General features: G+C 35.9%; 2 protein-coding genes across 3 annotated transcripts; both read right to left on the reverse strand.

Moving 5' to 3' along the window:
- Window positions 1–572: 572 nt before the first annotated feature.
- Window positions 573–4268, reverse strand: LOC132177569 (1,4-dihydroxy-2-naphthoyl-CoA synthase, peroxisomal). Of its 2 annotated transcripts, XM_059589942.1 has the most exons (9): window positions 3897–4268; window positions 3705–3827; window positions 2804–2905; window positions 2540–2578; window positions 2346–2444; window positions 1827–1874; window positions 1611–1706; window positions 1234–1356; window positions 573–878 (listed from the first exon to the last, which is right to left on the reverse strand). In XM_059589942.1, exons 1-9 carry the CDS (start codon window positions 4158–4160, stop codon window positions 762–764), a joined length of 1011 nt encoding a protein of 336 aa, XP_059445925.1. In that variant the 5' UTR covers window positions 4161–4268; the 3' UTR covers window positions 573–761. The 2 variants fall into 2 exon arrangements, with proteins under 2 accessions (XP_059445925.1, XP_059445926.1); XM_059589943.1 differs by lacking the exon at window positions 2804–2905.
- Window positions 4269–5190: 922 nt separating this feature from the next.
- Window positions 5191–9868, reverse strand: LOC132180065 (polygalacturonase At1g48100). Its single transcript, XM_059592910.1, has 7 exons — window positions 9421–9868; window positions 8501–8632; window positions 7781–8008; window positions 7643–7687; window positions 7338–7545; window positions 6443–6633; window positions 5191–5890 (listed from the first exon to the last, which is right to left on the reverse strand). The coding sequence occupies exons 1-7, from the start codon at window positions 9784–9786 to the stop codon at window positions 5498–5500; spliced, it is 1563 nt and encodes a 520-aa protein (XP_059448893.1). The 5' UTR covers window positions 9787–9868; the 3' UTR covers window positions 5191–5497.
- Window positions 9869–16102: the final 6234 nt, after the last annotated feature.

A 16102-nucleotide genomic window follows, 5' to 3' on the forward strand; every position in this document is an offset into this window, starting at 1 on the left:
TGTTAAATGAGCATTATTTTAAAAATAAATTACGTTTTTAAAATTTTTTTTTTAAAAAAAGAATAGTAGTGGAGAGATCCACCCCACCAACCATCGCACGAGGAACCACAAGGCACTTATGCCACCCCTTCCATGGGTAACAAGGCTGATCTAACCCTGAAAAATAATTTCATTTGGTAAAAGAAGAAATGAGTTAACGACGTTAGACTCAGTTAAGTATATTAAAAAAAGATAAGTGACTTTTACATGTTAAAAAGACACATGGCAAATTATTAGACTGGTTGGAGAAATCTTCCTCCCATCTAATTTAGAGAAAATTTATGTCCTTATAAAAAAAGATAGGTGACTTTCACGTGTTAAAAAGACACATGGCAGATTATTAGACCGGCTTCCTCCCATTTAATTTAGAAAAAATTTATGTCCTTAAAAAAATGAGATTGACATGCTGTCATCACAAGGCTGCCATACAGATCCGGCAGCCATCTTTTGGCAGCGTCGCGGTAGGACCATACAAATTCCCCAATATTTTTTTTCTCATTATTTGTTGAGAAAAAAGAAACATACAAATGATAGTTTTGAAAAGAATTATCTTGCCATAGTCTTGACCTTTTGTTTGAATGGAGCCATGGAGGTTCATCTCTTTAATTACAAGAAAAATCAGTACCGACCACAAAATAAAACATGCAGAGAACTACAAGGCATGATCTCAAATTACTTCCCAAATGGCATGATCTGCAACTAAGAAAAGGAATTGTACAACATTAAGGTCGCCGAGGAAATTTTGAGAAATTCGGGCGTCTACGTTGCATATATGCTGTCTTTCCCTCGTTACCTTCGTCAGTGCCATAAAATATGAGCGTAGCATTACCACCAAGTTCCTGCACCAGAAGAACAAATTAGTTGAAAAGTACGGATATACAAGGGAAACAAGAAAGAGAAAGAGCAGAGTACTAACATTACAATAAGGGTGACACTTTCTTGCATGACTCATGAACTCGATACAAAATTAACGAGTTATGATATGGAATTTGACTCGTTTAATTAAATGAATTGTGTTAATATTGATATATATAGTTTTATATTCATGCCTCAATACAATTTGATTTTAACACTCGAACACGAATTGCCACCCTAGACTCAAGTAGCTGGACACTTATGTTAAGCAATAGGCTAATGTGGCTATAACACCACTCAGGCAATTGCACTAACTTGATGAATGGATATTTGGAGTACCTGGAGCCCAGCATGGCCATCATCAACTGCATTTAGAGCTGACTTGAGCACCCGAATTGCAGTTGGGCTGTTTCTTAGGATCTCTCGGCTCCATTGAATTGTTTCTTGCTCTAAACTCTCTAGCTGAAGAAAAAAAAAAAAAAAAACAAGTAGAAAATTCTGAACATAACTGTGTTTATTGATTGAAATGACAACATGATTTTGCTTTCTGCAAGTTTCAGCTTCCCACATGCGTTATAAAAGAAAACCATGAAGATATTCATGTTCATAGACTCCTAGCTCAAGAGAGAGACGGAGGGAGAAGCATTGTACTGTTTATGTACTGATGTTCTGCCTCAACAATGTTGAGATTCTCCTAGACTGGAAAATGAACTCACCGGTACAACAGTGTTTACGAGTCCCATTTTCTCTGCTTCAGAAGCTGTGTAGAACCTTGCCAAAAACCACATTTCACGCGCTTTTTTAGGGCCAATCTGTTTAACAAAAGCCACCACATTTCAAGTAGACCCCGGTGACCGTGTAATAATCAAAGAGAGTAATGTGATAGCTGGATCATACAGAATATGAGGCATGTTTCACCTTTAATGTCTTACCAAACGGGACATGATGGAACTTCCATAACCAGCATCAAAGCTTCCAACCTGCCATATATGCAATGCAAGACTATAATTTTAACAATGCTATAAGGAGCACAGCATCAGAACAGAAGTTATTTACCAAAGATTAGATGAAATTTGGTGGTGTATAAAGGAGAAAATGGACTTGTGAGATTAGATTTGATGACATGTTAGCACACTTCTGTTAGAATATAGGATTTACTATAGTTGGTTGATTGTAATAAAATTTCTAGGATTTGATTATCTTGTTTATATTTACTCTACCTACCACATTTCACCTATAAAAATGGGTCATTTGTATTGTAAAGACATTGAAGACAAAAAGAGGGCATTTCTAGGATTTGATTGTCTCTAAAGGCCAAACCACCCGAAAATCTTTGTGTCTTTTCTTCCTCTTCTTCCGCTATACTCTCTTCCATTTACATATTATTACAATTATTTAAAACTTCAACCAACAATCTAGATCTCAAAAAACAAGGAAAAGGATAAAACTACCTTAGGACCAGTTTGACCAAAAATAGCATTATCTGCTGCAATGGTTAGATCGCAGACCATGTGTAATACATGTCCTCCACCGACGGCATAACCCGCCACCTATTGATAGAGAAAATATATAACTCAGTACACCGGAAGTCCATGAGATCATGAGCACCAAGACTAGATGCAAGGTGGGCTTAAGAAGAGTATACCATTGCTATCACTGGCTTTGGAAGACGACGAATCTGTACCTGGTAATAATTAACAAAATAAAAGAACAGAAAAACAACCAAATTAGAAGATTTATGAGGAACCAACTATGAGGCATTTGATGTTTTTTTCAAGGCTCAAACGTCGCAATCAGAAGAAATTTAGGGGACATTGTGCAGATTCATGCTTCACCAACTTTTGGTTTGGGAACCGATGCAAGAACTAAATACAGAAAATAGATAAATTATTTATGATAAACCACACACCTGCAGGTCTAAAACATTAAGCCGACCAAAATTTTCATGATCAGCATAACCATCTGTAGTTCTCAGTGCCTGGTCACCGCCACTACAAAACGCCTTGGTTCCCTATTAACATTTAATTGGCAACAACAACAATTAAATACAGGCTCCACAGACATAGGATTCAATAGTTAATTTCCTTGCCGGATAGGTGAGTAGCCTTTCTCATGACCCAAAATTTTCACACATATAATCAAATATTTCATCTTGATGAACAGCCGCCCTTCCCCAACACAGACAACAGAAAAGGAAAAATCAAGGTCGCATCATATTAAGTTTAAAAAAGAATTAATTTGCAGATCAAGAATAGAGGCTTGATGACTATCAGATTAGTAACTTTATATATATATATATTCCCACTTTTATTCTCCAAATGGACCACATGAACTACTTCGGAAAAGTGTTAGTCACGTATGTAGTTTCACCTCAAAGAGACTAATCAAGTTGTAGTTGAAGCTCCCTGTAATCGCTTATAAAGTCTAATCTAGTAAGCAACCAATGTGAGACTTAACACCTATGAATGCCTTTATAATCCATCACTCTATAGAGACTATTTCACTTTTCAATGTGGGACTGGAGTGTTACAGCAGCCCCATTATAGGGCACTAAATTTAACCATGTCACAGGGCTAGAAAGGGAGTTAAAGATTTCTGTTTGTATAGCAAAGCCCAATAGAATCAAATAGTTGCAGAACTTACAAACGGACAGACACCAGAATTGATAGATTGCTCAGTTTTTTGAATGAATTCATTATATATTAGACAATTATATGAGGCAACAAGCATAAAAAAATTTGATGAACACAGCGGCTTTAATTTAGAGTGCTAGCATGCCAAAGATAATTTGATGCAAGAAAGTTAGATACCTTCCCCGTAAGAATGATGACTCCTACTGAGCTATCATCCCTCGCATCATTGAATGCGCAAATAAGTTCCTTAATTGTCAGCGGCCGGAACGCATTTCGCCTCTCTGGCCTATTGATCGTAATCTACAAGAAAACAGAAAAGCAGAGGATCATGAATCATGATCAAAATGCAAAGCTCGGTGAAAAGCAGACCTTTGCGATGCCTTCGCCAACGGCCTTCTCGTAGATAATGTCGGTGAACTGAAACTCCTTGCCGCATTCATCGCAGGCGATTTCCCAGACAGCTTCGTGAGTCGGAACCGCACCATGTATCCGATGGTAGCTATCGTTCATCGACGCGTTTCGCAACCCGATGGAACCGCAGTTGGGAGGCAAATGAACCGGAACGAGATGGTTGGAAACGGAGGCCAATCTTCTTCTCGCGGTGTTCACGTCCTTCTCTGCCATTTGTGCCATTGCAACTAGCTCTTTGCTGACAGTGTGGTTTTAGAGATGTATGCTTCCAAAAGAGACGAATTGAAAAGGATTGGGAAGACATAGTTTAGTGCCGCAGACTGAGAGAGAACGTGGTTGGGATTCCCTCGAGATTGATATTGGATTGGATAAGATAAGAAACAAAAACGTAGCGTTTAAGGATTCAATTAGCAAATACATTTATGCTACAGGTCGTTTACGAATTCTCTTTGCAAAAAAACTAGTACTCACAGTTAAGGACCTACAATTTGAACGATAATTTTTTACTCAGTTCACAAGTTCTATGAAATTTGCGAGAAGTTTGATTTATTTAGTTAAATATATTGGGTTATAATTTATATATATAGTTTTATACTCATACCTCATTATTGTCTAACTCGACACACACGCGATATTTAGAATTAGACAATTTTTTACACTTGTAAACCCGACACAAGTGAAAAAAGAAATTAACAAATTATAGTTGAGAGAATATTTTGACGATCTGAATCCACGATTGCGAAAGGGTCACTCTCTTCATATAAAAGCATGAATAGAATTTTCTTCCAAACTGAGTTGAAATAAATTTTTTCAACTCAACCTATAAAAATGATATACGTCATTTGAATATATGAGATATACATGTATTAAAAAAATGGACGCATGTTATTTTTATAAACGGGTCGAAGAAAGTTACTGCAACCCAATTTGGAAGAAAAGTTGTCAAAGAAACCATTAAACGTTGCGTTACTAGGAGAAGCTTAGCAAATGGATTCTATTTCTGGGTCGTCACTGGCTTTCTCAAAGAAGAAGCCAAGCAGACGCGAAGAAGTAAAAATCCGTGAAAACAGAGGAAAAATGTCACATCATCTTCTTCTGGATTTAGCTGCTCGGTACTTTCCTTCCATTGTGTATTTCAGTATTTGTGTTATGTGGATCACGTGTTTGATGTTTTGTTTGTTAGTTGCTATGAACATTTATGCAAGTTAATTCAGCGCATTCAGCACAGCATTACATGTTTCTTGTCGATGCTCTATGTATAGAGGATACTCTTTGTTGGGAATTTGGATGGAGCAATTTGTAAAATATCCAATACTCTGGCAATCTATTAATAATAAGCAAGCTTTCCTTATACGCTCTTATGGGACTCTAGCAAAAAGCAATGCCTGTATACTCTATCACAATCTCAATCCATACAACCTTGCTAGAGAAGAATTCCTATAAATAAACTAGGACTGTCATAATATACATGCTTTACGTAACTGGCTAATGGTGTAAAAGGGGTCTGGCAGTCATGCCGACCACACAAGCGACTATATCATTGAATAATAATTTTGAGCTCAACAGAGATCATAATCGGATTGAACCCGGTTGTTCGGTGGCTTGCCGATCTGTACACAATCTATTGGCGGCAAAGTGGGAGTCCTCAACTCTCCAAAAGTCTGCCAGCAGAAGGGATTATACAAGTGGTATTGCTCTTGCAGTGGTTTTAGCTCTATGGCAGTTAGTGTTACATCTACACATGGTAGATTGTCACTGCAGGCAAAGTGAACGGGCTTAACCGTGTATGTCCCCCTTATCCTCTCATAGTTGATTCCTGATAGAGCAACAGCTGATGATTGGTTCTTGCAGATGCTTTTGTCACAATAATATTGGTCAATCACAATTGGGAGTTGAACTTCAGAAACTTGAATGTTTGAGAACAGTACCCCCTGCACAGAGCCTGATCCTCCCTGCAGATTTTGCATTTGAAATCATGTGTAAGAGATACAGCAGGTTTACGCCTGGCATTTGCAACAACTTGGAGGTTTTGGAGGAGCACAGATTTCATGAATAATATAGTTGCTTAAGAATTGCTTATGTCTGGTGTTATTACTCAGATTGTGTTCTTAAAAGGTTCCAAATTTTGATTTGATTTCATTTTAAGCTCTTGTGAATATCAAAATGGCTTCTCAAAGTTTTCCTAGTTCTTTATGAATTTGTCAAATCCTGAAAACTATATGTTGAACTGGTCTAATTTATTTGACTTAGGATTTTGTCCCAAAAAGTCACTGGCTGAGCCATATTAGTGACCAACAAAGGATAAAAGTGTTAGCCTTCAATTTTCTGACTCTGTCAAAGTCTATCTGCCTTTGGTTCAGAGGGCACTTCTACCCCCTATAAGTATGGATTTTAAGTCCCATGGAATGCGTGAGTTATTTACTTATAAAAAATAAAAGTTGATCTGCTTCCTCGAGCAGAATCTTGGTTTTATTTACTTCTTGAATTACAATTGGTATCAATACCTGCCACGTCTTGATTCTGACACCATTCATTGTGTTGTGCATAATGACATCCCGGATTGTGATGTTTGAGACACAGGCTTTGGTGCCATCCTTTCCAAGACTTCCAATGCTGATTCCATGTCCTGGCCCACAGTTGATGTTGTGTATGTATACATTTGAGCATCCAGTTTGTATAGAAATACAGTCATCTCCTGCACATGTCATTAGAAATTTAACACCTCTTTTTCTAAAGTTATAGTCAGCTTATACTATCATATTTTATGTCAGTCTTAGAGCTTATTCCATGTCCTGCTCACTTTCCATGTTATTTATGTATAAGATTTGAGCTTTTAATTTTTATATAAATGCAGTCATTTCCCGCTAAAACATTATACTGGATGTATGGACCATAAGTTCATTACATGTTAGCTGTCTGGCATAAATAGACAAAAGAGACAAGAATTGGGAAGCAGAAATTCTAGTTGCTGATGAAGACAAGAAAATTTGAGAGAATACAACAAAAAAAGTGTTCTTCTTATCTGTGGGGTTCAAGACCTAATCCAATACTGGATGATCCACTAAAGCTTTAGGGTATGACACTTGTCCTATAACTGGTGGCTGCAATGCTGGAGCCATGTGTCAAAGTGTAAGTGGTCAGAGATTGTTGCTCAGAGGAATACGGGTTTGGCAGGATAAGATTGTGCCATTTTTGTTTTTTTTTTTTTCATAATCCTACCTCAAGTATCACAGTTATGTAATATTTTCGTCTGTCATTTCTATATTGCTTTCAAATTATGTAATCTCAATCTTTGACTCTGCAGGTTGGTTGTATTCTTAATTCTAGCTCAAGCTGTGGCCCAGTATTGTTTAAACAAATAGAATGACAAGAATTGTTCAGGTAGAAGTATTGAATTACCACAAGCGAGAGTGCTGCTGTAAATTAGAACATCTTTGGAGTTCTGCAGATGGATTCCATCCGTGTTGGGGCTGTTACCGGGAGATGAGACGCTTATATCATGGACCAACACTCCCATGCAGTTGTCAAACTTGAGGTGAAACTGGGGACTACTTTGAATTGTTATGCCTGTGACCGTGACATTAACACTCCCATAAAACCTCAGTGCCTGTGCAATAAAAAATGCAACAAATAGCAATCATGTTAAAAGGATTGCAGGGCCACGAAAATATGGCAGGCGTGTAAAGTTTTTGAATGGTCCTTACAGTTGGCTTGATGCTTGGCATTGTCCTCCCAAGCTGGCTTGTTATCTACACCACACAGTTGTGGGAGAAGCATGAATGATTAGCTTCAGATAATTGTGAAGGTAAAAGATACGAAGGGAGGAGGAGAGAGATTGTTACCGGCATTGGTGGGTGCTTTTCAAGAGTGCTATTTAATGGGATAATGAGTTTTGATTCGTCATCAACAGGATCATCAAAAGGGGCATCCTGCCACCACACTGAGCCTCTTCCATCAATCACACCTTTTCCCAGAATGCTAATTCCCCTCAGCTTTGTGAACTCAAGCCATTGTAACAGACCTCCGCCCCAAGCTTTGGAGTTTGTTGGAGCAATGATCGTCCCGTCCAGCTGACAAAAATCTTCTCTTTAATCTCCAATTTTAAAAAAGTACCAGTTTTTGTTTATGCATTATTGGATGAATGGTAATGGAGGATGAGTTCCATCATAATTCACCCCTATTACTTAAAATGATCAAAGGTGAAAGCATCAGAAGTCTACTGCCTGGATCATAATCATTCAAACTTTTTACAACAATGGAAATCTTTTTGACTTTTACCCGAATCATAACAATTCGGTCTCACATTGAAAAAATAAATAATTCATATAAAGCAGCTAGATTCTAAAAATACTAAATTTTATATCAATTTTTGACTAGGTGAGACTTGAACTTATAAGTAATTATAAAAAGCTGTTTAACTAACAGAGAAATAGTTTTGATTAGTCCTATAAATAAGCTAGCACCAGGAACACTCCCGTGAATTTGTAATACGGAAATGCTAATGGGTGGGTCCTGCGGTGTTAATTATTTAATCAAAGAAAGATGAGTATGTCGGTATTTACCTGAAATACAATGTTTGGTTGGCAGTATGGACCAGAGAATGAAATGGGTCCCACGAGGAATACGGATGCTGATGGAACGATTACCTTTGATGCCTCCACCTTGCAAGCAGCTGCCCATGCAGCTTGGAATGCCTGCGATGCACCGTAACAATTTTTAGGTAAGCTGCTACTCATAAATCAACTGTACATGCGTATTTATTTGTTAACACTATGATGTGATCTAGTTGGTGTACGTTTGTGCAAAAATTGTATTAAATAATTGTTGGAATTATCACCCCAACTGCCGTAACGGGAATCATTTTCTGTTGTGGGTCCTACCTGCTTGGTTAGTTCTTATGTCTTGACCTTTTTGTATCTTTCATTAATTCTTCCACGCAATGTACAATTTTGTTATGCCTTTCAGAATTTTTACATACAACAAACTATTGCTATCACTCTTGCCTTTAGAAAAAAAAAAAAAAACAGAATAAGTTTGTTAAAAAAGTAATTTAAATTAATTTTTAATATTTTGTATTTTAAGTTGCTTGTTAATGTAATTTAATTGGAAAAAGAAAACAAGCGAGAAAATAAATTCCCTTTTCTTGCCGGTCTATAGGACAAAGTTTTTTCTTTCTATAATCTAGTTTATTAAATTAACATTTATTTGTTATTTTGTAATTGTACCCCCTGATTGATGATCCTTAAAATGGCCTGAGCAACTTGCATTGCTTTTTAGATGAGAGAACTACGATTAATTGACCCAACAACCCTACTATACATGTTCCATAATGCATTTTTCACTTGTAATTCTGGCATTAAACTGAATTTCCATGGGAAAAAAAAAAAATTCTACTTATCTGAAAAAAATGCGAATCCTTGTATAGTTTTGTATAATTTTTTTTTTTTGTTTTTTATTGCACAAATGAGAAGTGGAGAATCACCTTCGTGTCATCGGAGCTACCATCACCCTTGGCACCAAAATCTAGCACGTTAAAAGTGGCAGAATGCCCGCCATTGGAACCTTTCTGCGGCGGACTTGGGGGGAAATCTCCCTTTGGTTTAGGAGTTGGAAGTGGGGGAGCTTTGTGAGGTGGAGGTTTTGGCTTTGATCCTCCACTGTGGTGGGAATTACCCTTGCCGTGACTCTTTCCTTTCTTCTTAGCCAGAGAACCCGAGGAACCTCTGCTTTGCCTCCAATGCCTGCCTCTTCTAGCATTGCAAGCTTCAAAGTTCGATGACCAAAGTAGAAAGGCCACCAAAAGCATGAATGTGAGGCTTCTGAAGCTCAATCCACTCATGTTTAGCATAAATGTGGACGAGAGAGAGAGAGAGAGAGAGAGATAGATGTGAGCTTTTGAAGATAGGCAAAATGAGTGATGGCTGGGTTTATATAGGAAGAGAACGCCAATGCTGAAGACTGTGCAGAGACATTAGTAAGTTTTTAAATTGGTATAGTAGGCATTTATGTTTTATTCTTAATTCCTTCACTGTTTTTTTTTTTTCTCGTTTATTAATTGTCTTGTTTTCTTTTATGTGAATTTTGGTTGGAATTTGTTTGGCTCGATCACCAGTTGGTCCATTTTCCCACATGTCAATATGTCGTTGCATGTGACGCATCCAATTGCTTGTGCGAACACATCGTTAATCAATTATATATCGATATATGCCAAACTCTGATGCACAAGGCAGCGACGGCAATCCAAATCTACAAATAACTCAAAAACACTTTTTCAAACTATAAAAACTGTTTTCACAGAACACTTCAAAAAAAAAAAAAAAAAAACTCTCAAGACACATTAATTAAACATGTTGTTTTAGAAGCTTTTTTCCCCCATCCTGATCTTATAATCTTCTTCTTTCCAAATTTCTTTGGGTTTTTATTTTTATTTTTTTTTATCACCTAAATGGTTTTCAAACCTGCAAGCATATATAGCACATTATTTTATTTGTTTTATAGTAAATACAATAAGTCAGGCTTCAGCACTATTAGATGTAAAAGCCAAAAAGAGGCACGTGAGTGGGTGGGTCTATAAGGTGTCAAGAGCCGGCACTGATTATAACAGCTCTACACGGTCACATGCACCCTTCACGGGCTAAGACTTTATTGCTTTGTCTTCTTAACCCGCTCCCCCCATATGGCTAGGAAGAAATATGAGGCTGTTTGAAATTATAACTTTGCTTCAATCCTCTTCCTTCCCTTTCCCTTTCCCTTTCCCTTTCCCTTTCCCTTTCTCCAAGCAAAAATTCCTGTTTCCCAATGATGGAAGAGAGAGAAATGGTGAAAAGTAACTGAAACTAACTGTCTCCTAGAGAACACATGGCGCCATCACTCATCAGAGTTTTGAATTTCTGGTTTCAATAGAAAAAGGAAACACACCTCCATGCGCCCATAGTTTTGCTCTATTTGATTTTTAAAATATTTTTTCTAAATGACTAATTAATAATTGAAAATAAATATATATACGAAGTTCCCAACTAACAATAATTAAATTCACAATAAAAAGGGAAAAATAGCTTTTTTCTCAGATCACATGTTTAGAACCTGTGTAGTGTACGATGACATTGATAAAGAAAGAAAGAAAGATTGGAAAGGACAAACAAGAAAGATTGTGATGCAGCACTCAAAAAATTGCGTACTTTTTACTTTATGTAAACAGCAGTACAGTTTAGTAGCAGCAGAAAAGGGCATCAGCTTTGAAGCCTGCAGGGAAACCCTGAAATATTTGTTCTTCGGAGAGGACCAGTTTTAAAGTGCTCTTTTAATTTTCCTCAGTCCCATGAACTGCTGCAGTCTCTGAGTTGGGGTTCCAAAAATTATTCTGAAGCTCAAGTTCAAACACACACATTTCTTACAGCCCATCAAGCTAAATTCACATTCTAGCTAATAATTTCATCTTTGCTGTTTTTTTTTTTAAAAAAAAAATTTCTGTTAGTTTCCGTTTGTTCACTCAGAGCTTCTGAAGTCACGAGGCTGTGCCTTCAGTGAGGAACTACACCTCCTTTTCGTTGCCAACCAAGGTTTATCCTTTAGATTCTTTGACCCCTCCACCCGTCCCTTTCCATTATCCCATCAAACTCTAGCTCTGTGCTTGCGTGTACTTTGTCATCCCCAAGTTTTTAATCTGTGGGAATTCCAAATGAAAAAAGAAAAGAAAATAATAATTTCTTAGCTACGTATCAATTAAACCGATCAATATATCCATCTTGGCATTGCTTGATTTTATACACCCGCTTATTGCAAATGACATTGTGATTAGATGGTTTAGGACAAAGAGGCCCATTGGCAATAAGAGTTTGATATTATGTTAAATCACTAATAAATTAATAAAATTTAATTAATTTAATTAATATTCTAACAATGCTGCTTGCTTAGCATGATAGAGCACTTACGATAAATCTTTTTTGGCAAAAACCGTTAACAAGCGACATTTTATATGTGTTTTTCTGTTTATCGTTGTGATTCTTGTACCTGAAATGTCTGTTTAACTATAATAATCATAATATTAGATGTAAAGTGCTTCAAATAAACTCGTACAGACGTACAGACTTAAGAGTGAAATATGATAATCTTACTGTGTAATATTATAATATACACTCTATTTAATTGAAGTTACATATTACTACGTACGTGAATGTATGGGTCCTTTCTGTTTCTCCTGTACCATAATAGTCCATGGGACACATAATTTATTTCTTAAGTCTCATGTTTCCTTTTTTAATTCAAATAATTTGTTTTATTTTTTATCCTAATTAATTGCATGCCTTTTTATTTTCTCTGTGACAAGAATGGGTCAATAATGATGATATAAACAATATTAGGAAAGAAGAGCGCTTTGACTACGACCTTCTTAGCCGTCTTTTTGTGCTTATACGCTCGTGAACTTGGGAGACCTCTCGTGAACCCCATGCATACAGATGATTAGGGTTTCTTGTGTGTGCTGCATTATTAATTTGTGAAAGTGTGTCAGTAACCAGCCAAGGCATGAAATGCTTCGTGCTTTGAGACCACTCGTCAGCATGTGCGGCTAGATAATAATAATAGATATGAGCAGATATAGGGGAAAGGGGCATGTACCCTTGATTCTACGGGCAAATAAGGTAAAAAAGGGTGTTACCAGTCCCTTCCCATCATGAGATGGGGTTGTGCGGAAATTCCATACACTAGCTTGTAACACCTACACCTTCATTTGTTTCCCTTTCCTAGCCTCAATAAAATATTGAGATCTAAAACTTTGTATTCGCTGGAATGTTGTCATATTCAATGTCATTATCTATTACAATGGTATGGGTACTTCAATCTTGAGAATAAAGCAACAAATCGGTGTGATTTGCGATTATTCTATGCTAGGTACGTTAACTATTTTTTCAATATTAAAGGAAAATTTTTAATTAATTTTGCAAGATTTATGTTAAATCACCGATTATCCCCATAATTTAAATTAACAAAAAATAATTAATTTAATTAATATTCTAACAATTATCAATAAAGAGGGCTATAATAGTACTATTGCTTGCTTTGGGTCTCTGCCCGCACGTTTCTATTCTTGAGTTTACCCCCAAAATATTTTGTACTATTTAGAGAGAATTTGCTTCATATAAGCATATATATATCATGATATTTTTCACATCCAAACAACGTGAGACACCACATAGGCACTTTTCAAGCACGTCAAATAATGCACTAAGTGGCGGCTTACAAATGTCATGAGTAACCTTGATTCCAAGTCCCGAGTTTTGTTGCTAGCAAGCAACATTTTTCATAATTGTCAAGAAGACCCGTGTTAAACAACTTGCGACAAGAAAGGAGTTGAGTACTCTTTATTCACAATGCACTTAAATATTCGCCCTATGGAGCTAGAGTAATTGAAAGTTGTTATATTCGTAAAAGCATTAAGGACTCTTTTAAGCCACGCTCATACTTAGCACGTCAGCTACTTAACAATTAAATTCAACTATCAAATTTTGTTACCACTAAAAAGATGCCACATGAATTTGTAAGGCGTGGGCAACAATTGTTTTTCATGTTGGTATCATATATTATGTAGGAATAGAGAAGTGCTACACATCCTAAATTTGTTTCTCAAAAATTAGTTCTCAAATAATGTATTACCATCTCATGAGATTTATTATTTTGAGAAGTGTGTCACCAACTCATAAGATAGTGACATATCATTTGAAAACCAATTTTTGAAAAATAAATTTAAAATGTGTAGCATTTCTCATAAGAATATATATATACTTGTATTAGTGCTTAGAAGAATGACAAAAGCAAAAGACCATGACTGACCATTCAAGTTTCCACATCACCATCCAAATTAAATTGGAGTAGGAGAAAGTGCAAATGTTGAAGTACTGATCCTAGAATTAGCAGTCACTCTCCAAATCATTCTAGAATTTGAAGGTTTGAAACATAATAATAGTTCAATCGCACAAAGAACAATGCAATTAATTTGATCTTAAGCTGGCCTATGGGGGTTGCTCATTGTAGATGATGTTAATAGTACTTGTGTGGACATTGTCCTTGTGCATGTGAATGTTCAGTTAGAAGAAGACCCTTTTGCCTGTGTGCGTGATCCCCATTGATTCTTGAATTGATTCAAGACAAAAGTGCATATATATTCGTCCCCACCACTTTGTTTGTATTCCAAGGAGCCTGAATTCATGGCCAACAAAAAGCCATCAAAGCAACATCACGGATCTCTCTGAGGCCCCCAAAGTTCGCCTCATGCTTCTTCTTCTTCCCCTAACGTGGCCTCGATCTAAAGCGCCAGCATAGTATGACCATTTTATTTTTTATTTTTTTTAGGGTTATCCTTAAAAAAAAAAAAAAAAAAAAGAGAAGGGCTTAGACGGTGAAAATCAAGCGCTCCCTCAAGTCCGACTGAGCAATAACTACTATCCTACCCGGACATAACCATAATAGTACCTACCCGTTAGAAGCCGCACAGAATAAGCCTAAACAGTAGGAACCGCAAATACTCCCTCAAGTCTAACTGAGTCATAGCCTGACCCAACCCCGTCCGGACATCAATAATAATTTAAAGCGGCTAATACTAATCAAACATATGTGAAGATTCTCCATTGTGAAGATTCGAACCCACGTCCTAATACATACATTGACCACTTAAAAATTTATTTGGATCATTGAACCATCACCTTGGTGGTTTAATATCTCTTTAATTTTTCTTCTCTTTTCTCATTGCAATAGTTTATGATTTGTGATTAACTGTGCATACACATGCGGCATTAGATTATAGATGTGAGTTGGAAATTTTCTTTATTGACGAGATCGGTGTCCTTTCAAGTACCATCTGTACGAGCCCACCGCAGAGCACGGAGCCATAGGTGGACCAAATGAAAATGAATAAGCGTCTTTCATTTCCTTAGATTAATTATTATACATTTCTAATTATACACTTAGCGTGCGTGTGTTTGTTTGTTTGTGCTGAGCTAATTAATGTGTTTCACACAAATTAACCTATTTCCATATGAGATTTGAATTTAGTGCAATACATTTTTTTTGGGCTAAGATCGCGAAAGCAAATGGTAAAAAAGAAAGTGGTTTGAGCGTTTGTTGGTGTGGTCGAATACAAGTAATTTTAGAAGTTATTCTTGCATCCATCTAAAAATAAGGTGACTTTTAAAATCACAATTAGATTAAAATTTAATAATAATCAATCACAAGCTTAATAGTGATTTTAAAAGTTACATCTTTATTAGAATGACACAAAAAAGACTTATAGTATTACTCGGTCGAACACCTCAAGTTGATCATATGTGGTGCTTGAACACCCCAAACCGGGCCAAATAAATATATCGTTAAATCACCAATTCTTTTAAAAGTTTAGGATAAGTGAAAATTGATGAATTAATTTATTCATTCAATTAATATTTAAATTTTGTTGGGCCCAAATTTTTACCTAATAAGTGAAGCCCCACAATATATATTTTTTTTTTCTAAAAAAAAAAAAAAAAGAGGTGAGGCCCCACAATATTTAATTGTAATGAGAGATGAATTTTTGAGACATGGTTCGAATTTAAAATTTTTGCTTTAATACCATATTTATATCATCAATTATTCCAAAAACTTAAAGGCAAAAAGAAATGGTGAATATAATAATTCAATTAATATTTAACCAAAAAATATTTAATGATTAACTTTTCTATATAAAAAGAAAAAAATATATATAAAAAATCAATCTATGTGATTACACCCAGGACGGAACCAAGATTTATTATCTAGAAGTGCCAAAGTATTAACGATGGGTCAAACTTATTTTTTATAAAGGCCATGTATGGTTTCTAAGTTTATATATATATATTCAACTTTATAAAAACAAAATTTAAAAGAAAAATTGAAAATTTGGAAGGTCATGCCCCCTTGTTATTCCAATTTACAATAAGCTTCATGTGGTATAAAAATATTATAAGACTTTCTTGTAGTATGTAAAAATAACAAATAGGTCCACACACCCAACTTCAGTCTAACTTTCCCAAAAAAAAAAATCCTTATGTCTAACTTTTTATCAAAAACCGTTAAATGTGACATTAGCACCGATCTAATTTTGACACACGTCACCCATAATATATATATATATATATATATATATATATATATATATA

The sequence above is a fragment of the Corylus avellana genome, chromosome ca4, assembly GCF_901000735.1.
Source record: "Corylus avellana chromosome ca4, CavTom2PMs-1.0".
Taxonomy (NCBI): domain Eukaryota; kingdom Viridiplantae; phylum Streptophyta; class Magnoliopsida; order Fagales; family Betulaceae; genus Corylus; species Corylus avellana.